The following is an 8,609-nucleotide window of genomic DNA, read 5'->3' on the forward strand; positions in this document are numbered from 1 at the left end:
ATAGATAGATAGATAGATAGATAGATAGATAGATAGATAGATAGATAGATAGATGAAGGAAAGAAAATGGAAGGGAGGAAGGAAGGGAGGGAGGAAGAAACAAAGGAGAGAAGGAAGGAAGGAAGGAAGGAAGGAAGGAAGGAAGGAAGGAAAGAAAGAAGGAAGGGTGAAAGATATGGGGAGAAAGGAAAGGAAAAACGGATGTTTCTTACATAGGAACTATACATAGCGTGAAGAAAGAACATGAGCAAGGTTGCCAGGGCCATTGGGAGGGGGTGGGGCAGCCTGTGCCCATATGACTCACATTCTTTTTTTTTTTTCTGCAGGCTGATGCCTATGACCATCCAGTTCTCCATCCTGATCATGCTGCACTCTGCCCTAGTCCTCATCACCACAGCAGAAGACTATAAGTGTCTACCCCTCATCCTCCGCAAAACCTGCTGTTGGATTAACGAGACCTATCTGGCCCGAAACGTCATCATCTTTGCTTCCATCTTGATTAACTTCTTGGGAGCCGTCCTAAATATTGTAAGCATCCGCCAAACCCCTCAGTCTTGTGGTATCTACTATAGAGTACAGAATCAAGAACTTTATGGAACCAGCAACTTCTTGCATTGCCCTGCCTTGGTACCTTATCTTTATGTGCCAGTCAGCCCCAAGCTCAGGGACAAACAACAAAATAATGACCCCTGTCAGAACTATGTGTTTTTCTGTGGGGAAGCTATCTTTAACCCACCAGGGGAGGTGAGTTGTTCTAAAGGACCTTCATAGGCCTTCAGTTTCTATACTATCAATGGCCAATAATTTATAATGGTAAATAAAAATCATCCCTTATTTATTAAGTACCAGAATCTACCTGCTATGTGCCATGCACTGAAGGAGCACTGTCACATCTTTTTCATACTTAATAACCCTCAGAAACCCTATGAGGTAAGTCTCATTTATCCCCACTTTACAGCTGATGCAACTGAGGCTCAGAGATATGAAATAACTTACTAATAAGGTCTGTCTGACTCCATGAACCCATGGTCATCTAATATGCTAAAATACACCTCTGGGTGGGGAAATGAAAATGAAATAGCTGTCACTTATTGAGTACCTACTATGTGCAACAGGTGGGTATTATTCTCCGTATTTGATGGATGAGGAAACTGCATTTCAGAAAGGTTGAATGTTTTGTCTATGACTTTCTAAAGGCTCATATGTGTTGGGGCACATAGAACTCAGATGAAATTCCAGCTGCCATAATATTCATGGTTGTTTTTAACTTGATGATGTACATTTCAATGGCTTCATTTTCTCTATATAGTCAGACCATGAGAGTAACAGGTGTTTTCTGTATATATACAGTCCGTGTTGTCTATGGCCCCGGCAGCCAGGTTTTAAAGATGCTTGATCTAACCCTAGTCATAACCTTGGCATGTAGAAACAGTCTATTTGAAGCATCATCTTGTGGTTAAATTACCATTGTTCCCTTTGGGTCCCTGAGCATTCAGTGACCCAACCTGTAGACTTTTTCAGTTGTTGTCATCTGACTTGTAGGCTCTGACTGCCTTTAGCTCATTGTTTAAGCTCTATAGTTGACCTTGTTATGAAAGAGTCAAGGGACAGATAAAGGGAAAACCATCATCTCATGGCGTGGTTATCTGACGAACGTTGTATACTGTGAGTCAACTGAAACTGATGCACGCGAAGTTGCTGGTCCGTATGAAGTGAGGTGGTAGCCAGGATTTGAACTCTTGATGAGGTAGATTTCCTAGGGGATAGCATTTGGAAAAGGCTTGGATGGCCCTAGGTTGAGATTACTGCATTACTGCTGTGGGAGGAAGCTAGGAGGCTTTGGAGTCAGATAGACCTGCGTTCGATTCTCAGCTCTACCCATCACCAGTGTGGTGGCCCTGGGCAAGTTACTTTACTTCTCAGAGTTTCGTATTTCTCAGTTGTAAGCTGGGGATAACAACAGCAGGTACTTCACAAGATGATTGTGAGGCTTTTTTTAATAAAGTGTTTGGCACAGAGAAGGTTTTCACCCAGTAGCTGTGACACTGGAATGCCTTCAGCAGAGACATCTACCCTAGGAGATGTCCTGCTCTCCAACCTTAAGAGCCTTTCTAGAAACATGCCCCTTCAAGTCCCTTAAACTTTCCCAACTTTGGATCTCGAGACAGGCAATGAATTCACCCAGGCCTTTCCCCCACTCTCCAGCTCTCTTCTGTGCGCCACAAACACACTCCAGTGTCCCAAAGCGACAGTCAAACAGCCATCTTAACCTAGTTTCGTGATTAGCTTGCAAAAGCTTTTTCTGAGCCAGTGCTTAGGGGTGAAAGAAACTGGTGCCTCCTCCTGGCAGGCAAGCCCCCCTAGTCCCTCCTATCCTTGGCTTTTGGCTGAAGGCCAACAGCAGCTAGCACACTGCTCCACTCTCAACACTCACACTGACTGTTGTTCCTGTGTCTTTTTGGTTTTGTTGTTGTTGTTCTTCTTCTTCTTTTTTTTTTTTAATCCGCAGCTGTGGTGTGATTTTGACAAGTCGATACCCTTGAAGAACCTGACTTTCAATTCCTCAGCTGTGTTTACAGATATCTGCTCCTACCCAGAGGTATTTATTTGCAAGCTCACAGTGGTGAGAGGTGAATGTCTCCACCAGCTCAGGGGCAAACACTGGCCAAAAGGTCTTAGAGACAACTCCAGAATCCTTGTTCCTTCTGCCTCTTCCTCCTTCCTTTCTTCTCCCCTTTCCATCTTCTCCTTCCCCCATGCCCTCTGCTTCTCTGTCTTCTTTCTTGCTCTGTCTTCTGCATCTTTCCCTTAATTAACCTTCCCTACTTTTCTCTCCATTTTTTCTTCCCTTCCTTCCTTTCCCACCTTTCCCACTATTGATTATCTATTTCTTTTGTCTCTTTCTCTCCTGATAATTTCATCCAAAGTCACCTATAAAATCCTGTAGGAGAACGTGCAAGGATCTCTGTGATTAAGTAAATTTGCTGCTCCAGCAATGTTAAAGAGGAGGGAGGGAAGGAAGAAGGGGAGAAAGGAACAAAGGAAGGAAAGAAGGAAAGGAAAAGAGAGAGGGAGAGAGAGAGAAGAAAGGAAAGGAGAAGAAAGGAAGAAGGAAGGAAAATAGAAATACATAAAGAAGGATAAAGAAAATAGAAAAAGAAAATAAATACAAAAGCAACTGCAGCTAAATTTAAGTCAAAGTAATAGGGAGAGTTTCCAGAGAACCCCTGGGTCTGAAGACATCCCATTAGGATGCCTGTCATCACCATGCACGTTTAGCTCTCCTTTGGCCACAGAGCCACTTACTAATCCATAGGCTTTCAGATCAGTCTATAGGATCTGGTAGTCTAGACCTGTATGAATTAGCATAGAGATTCTATGTCAGGAAAGACAATATCTGGTAGCCCTGGTAGACTCTAATTAATCCCATATTAAGAGGACCATGGGTAGGCTTGTTCTTTAAAAAATGGCATACTCAGAGATTTCTCCAATGTGTAAGATAAGAAAAGGCTCTAGGTGATCGCCCTGGGTCTAAGAATTGGACTGAGAACCATTGAATCTTCCATGTAGCCATATGAAAGAGAGGCTGCTAATGCCACCATGTTATAATGATAAAGCTAGTATTCAGAGAGTAGCCTGCTCAATCATGATCTTACCTTCTGCCTTGCTTGCTTCCTCACTCCTTCCTGTCCTTTCTTTTTCTTTGAACTCAATTAAAATGGCTTGGTGCTGGCACTTGTACTATATAGCTTCCTTGTTCTTTATTCTAGTCAGAGGAGAAAAAATATATACTCTTCCTAGGGATGTGCAAGGATAGATGAGGAAGACCACACAATCTGGTTTCTCCTTAATACATGAGAGTCAATGTGATATGATTCCAGCTTCCTAAGTACTTCTTGTTTTGAAGAGTATATAGGGTTCCCAAAACTGAGGGGAAAGGAACACTAAGATATGGATAGTCATAGCTGGTCTAACCTGGATTTCATTACTTCCTCTTGTCTGTTTCCTCATCTGTGAAATGGGAAAATGAATACATTGCTGTCAATTTAATTGGCAAGTGCTAGCTTCTGTAATGCATCCAGCATGAAGCCAGCATATGTAGCCAGTGTACATGGCATGATAATCTGTGTCCCTCATCACTTTCTAAGTCAATTCTCTATACTTGGGCATACATCTGAGCTTCAAATCTCACGACAATAGCATTCACTGACTTTTTTAAGCTCTAAGAAAGGGGTCAGTATGCTTTATGATGGCAAAATTTTGTCTCTATACCTCAGATTCCACAAATATAAAATAAGGATAAAAGTAATTCTTACAGGAAAGTTATAAAAATTAAGTAAAAACACCCATATAAAGTTACCATTCTATATATAGTGTGTGTGCATATATATATATATATATATATATATATATATATATATATGATTTGGAAGGTTAAATGTAATGTTTATTTTACATGCAGAATAATACATGTTATTTGAAAATACATGTTTAAAAAGTTAAGTACTTAGGGAACACCTGGAACAAAACAGGATTTACATATTAAATGTCTTACACTACATATTATTACCTGTTTAAAGGTCTTGTGTGCGCTATCAATATACATTATAAATAAGCATACTCAAATGTAGAAATGTGTTCATACATATACTTTAAAATAGAAGTCATGTAAAAAGATCAAATGAAGCTAAAGTGGAGACATGGGACCATTCCCTATAACTGATCTGACTCAGGAGTCGGTAAACTACAGTCAGAGTACGAGTTCTTCAGTGTGACTACCACTTGGCTTGACCTACAGTTTGTCACTTCAATCTGTATGTCTAGCTCTCTTTCTCTAAGCTCTGTCTGCCAAACTTAGAGAACTTAGACATACAGAAAATCTGAAAGCTTAATCTAGCTCCCAGCATACACAAGGGTCTGTCCTCAAGCAGACCATGCCATTTCTCTGAGCCTTGGTTTCCTCTGCTATAGATACAATGCTTGCATATCACCCTGCAAGAAACCATGCCTAGATGAAAGCATGCTACAAAATTTGGATGATCTGTTCTAAACACAAAGCTGTTACATAATGCAAAAACTAATAGTGATAATAATTTAGCCCCATATCGGAAGCCTGTCACATACTGAAAAAGTGAAAATAAAGAAAATTAGGGAAAAGATGTTACAACATGGCAGTCTATGAGATGAATGTAGAGCACATATGTAAAACCAGAAGGCTGCCATTTTCAATACCTTATTGTGGCTCTCAGGAGGCTCAGAGGGAAAGCCTTCTTTCAGAATCAAACCTGTATAACTTGGGTTTTTTCTACTCCAAAAGATCACTGTTTGTAAGAGGGAGTGGCTGGGGCTTGCTATGATATGAAGGGTCCAAGAGAGCAGGTTCTCCAGCTGAGTTCTGGTTCTCTGTGTCCTACCTCTGGGAGTCACTTTTTTTAGTTCATCCATTCTTCAAGCCTCTTCATGCTGCCTCATCACTCACACTGGGGGCATCCATCATCTGGGTACCCACACACCACTCTTTGTACCTTGATTTATTGAGTTAGGACATGTTTTAGACACCTTTATATTTATACAGTTTTTAAGGGTAGAAGATAAATTTGTAATATTACTATTAAATTACCCAGAAACCACCCTCAGAACAGAACCTACTGTTTATTTAACAATGTTTTAAGAAAAGGAAGTCACCTTCTGATGAATCACAAGGCAAGGTCTCCATTTCCACTTGGGACAAATAGAAACAAGCAAACATAACACATGAAACAGTAGCTTTCAAGATATTGACTACAAAGCAATGAAGACAGTAAATCCCAAGATGTAGGCAGCAAATAGAGTAAACCCTAGCATGGTGTGAGCTTTGTTCAGACCATGCCTCAGAGAGGTGAACCCCAGTGAAACACGATAATTTCTTGTCTTTCAAATAGACAAATATGAGTTGGGAGAGAGCAAGATGGCTTAGAGGTTGTAGAACATACCACCATAGTGTAAAGGACTGATTGCACAGAGAGACTCAGAGAGCTTCAGAGTATTCAATCAGCACAGGCAGAGGAGAAACTAGTGATGCAGAATAACCATCAGAATTAATCAGTATCTGTAACTCACATAAGCTAAAAATAGTGTGTGTCACCTCACAGGCTAAAACACATCACAGTCTACTAGACACTTGACAATGCAGGGGCTACAGCTGCAGTTGTTTTAAATGTCTATTCCTAGATTGTATTCTGCTCTGATTCTTTCTTTAATAAGTTGTAAATGTAAATTCCAAAAGTGAAGCTATGTGATTTCCTGTGATTCGATTATATTTCAGAGTGAATCTTGAGAGCACTCATAGCAATTTAAAGACACATCCAGGATTTGAGAAAATAAAGCCACTGAGACTAGACTCCAGTCAATGGTAACCAGACATTAAAAGGAAGGAACTATGTTTGATAATGGAGAGAGGAATCAATGATGGGAAATCAATACAGAACTGACTGTATATATAAAATTATCAAACAGACAATAAAACAATTATTATAATTTTATAGCATATGTTTTAAAAACCTGAAAGATATATGTTGAGTCAAAGCTGAATATTTAGAGGTAAATGCTAGGAAATGTGGGATAAAAACCTACAGGAGAAGGAAATTAGTGAGATTAGACATTGTAGACAAAAACAAAATTGGTGACAAAGAGCAAAACTGGTGAAATAACAATAGAAGTATCGAAAATTAATTACTAAATAAAACAGGCCTTAAGACCAGCACTAAAAAAAAAAAATTAAACAATGTAACACTCACATAATTTGAGTCCTCCACCACGAAAAGAAACAAACTAAAGAACTAACCAGCACCTTTTTTTCCAAGTTTGATGAAAACTGTAAATCTAAAGTTCCCTAAACAAATACCACACACAAGAAATATTAAATACATATACAAACACACACACACGCACACACACACACACACAACTTCTTTCTTAAGATAACTTGGCCCAGAAACAAGCTTAGAATATGAGACAGGAATGCCACATGCACCCGTGGTGACCCCTAGATTATGCCATCTACATTGCTTGAACATTCATGGAAGGAACCCAGGCTGAGGTTCAGCTGAAGTAACTCCATGTTTTTCCTGCACCTTACACAGTGCTGGCTGTGTGATCTGGAGTTGCTAAAAATCAGGTTGTGAATATGAGTCAATCAGTATTTGGATTATTTCCTTGAACTATGGTGACCTTTGAAAACTGCCTTCTTGATTTCTTTCCTTCCTACAGTGTGAGTTGAGAATAACCTAGGTTTGGGCAGAACCCAAACAGAGAGTTCAATCTGTCTGAGTTGTGGGTGTAAATACTCAATTCCTCCTCCAGTTGTGATGATGTAGTTATTCTTGCTCCTCTTTTAAAAGAAAAAAATGTTGTGTGTTGCCAAGGTAGTTTATGGTATACTATGATAGTATCATAACATGAATATTGTCCCATCCAAGCTGGAGCATAGCAGGACCTTAATTAAAAGCCATGTATTAATGAATGCATGCCTTGGTGTGAATGAAGTTTGTTTCATGCTGAGAAAGCCCTTTACAATTTGTCAAGTCCTGTGAATCCAAGATTTTCAGACTTGAAGGAGTTTGCTTTGTTCAGGATTTTCCAGGTCAGTGTGTTATCTGAGAGACAAGAGCTTTGAGTATCCAGAAATTGAGAACTTCTCCATGGACTATTCCTTAGAAGTGATGAAAGATAGTGTCTAAGCTTGAATCTTGAGTCTTGTTAACTGTTGACTAGCACGGGGTATAATGGACCATTTTTAGAGTGCTTTATATAAAATATGTACCCAACAAGTGTATGATTATGCTCATTTAGTCTGTGCTCCAGTAGCTCACCCCTGAGACCATGTACATCCCACCCCTGTTAAACTTGTCCTATTTTACTTTGAGTTCATTTAACATCGGGGCCTCACACTACCAACTTTTGTGATTGTACATTTAGCCACATCTCATTCTTCATCCTTAATTACCTTCCTATCCTAGTGTGAGATACACTGTCACATCCAAAAATGGTAAAGGTCAAAGTATCTTATTAATATGATAGATAGATAGTTTCATTCCTTTTTCTTAAGACAATTGTGGATTTTTCCCAGGACAAATATTTTGTAGTATGTATAGTTATACAATTTATATATTAACAATTGCTGTAATAGAATGATTTAATACAGTTTCCAACAGATTTTAAACCATTATTTTCTAAGATTATTTTGGAATAAAATAGAACAATAACACTATTCCAATACTCAGAAGGTTGACTTCACAGACGCTACAAGGGAAAAATTAGGATGGTGTTGAAACTAGAGAAATGTTATGTTTATAACCTCTTTCATGACTCGTTGTCATTAAAATATCCAGAAGAAACAGGGAACTTCGTTGCTCTATAGGACACAGATTTCATTGGATGTAAGAAATGAATGCAAAACAACTTAAAACATAGAGCATGCTAATATAACAATAGCATATAGGAAAAGAGAAAATAATTCATCAAAGAGCTGTATTATAACTGTGTGCATGTATGACATTGTTAGATGATAGATGATAGTTAGATAGATAGATAGATAGATAGATAGATAGATAGATGTTAGATAGATAGAT

General features: G+C 39.0%; 1 protein-coding gene across 3 annotated transcripts in view; it reads left to right on the forward strand.

Annotated features, from left to right (window-relative positions):
- The window catches only part of Adcy8 (adenylate cyclase 8), a 223,030-nt gene that overhangs the window by 176,073 nt on the left and 38,348 nt on the right, over positions 1–8,609 (forward strand). For 2 of the 3 annotated variants that reach the window (XM_028773247.1, XM_028773249.1), the window contains 2 exons: positions 327–528; positions 2,510–2,599. In XM_028773247.1, coding sequence (XP_028629080.1) covers positions 327–528; positions 2,510–2,599 — 292 coding nt within the window. The remainder of the gene's footprint in view (positions 1–326; positions 529–2,509; positions 2,600–8,609) is intronic. The other variant, XM_028773248.1, reaches the window with a different exon arrangement.

This window comes from Grammomys surdaster, unplaced genomic scaffold (assembly GCF_004785775.1).
Source record: "Grammomys surdaster isolate TR1022 unplaced genomic scaffold, NIH_TR_1.0 224, whole genome shotgun sequence".
Lineage (NCBI taxonomy): Eukaryota > Metazoa > Chordata > Mammalia > Rodentia > Muridae > Grammomys > Grammomys surdaster.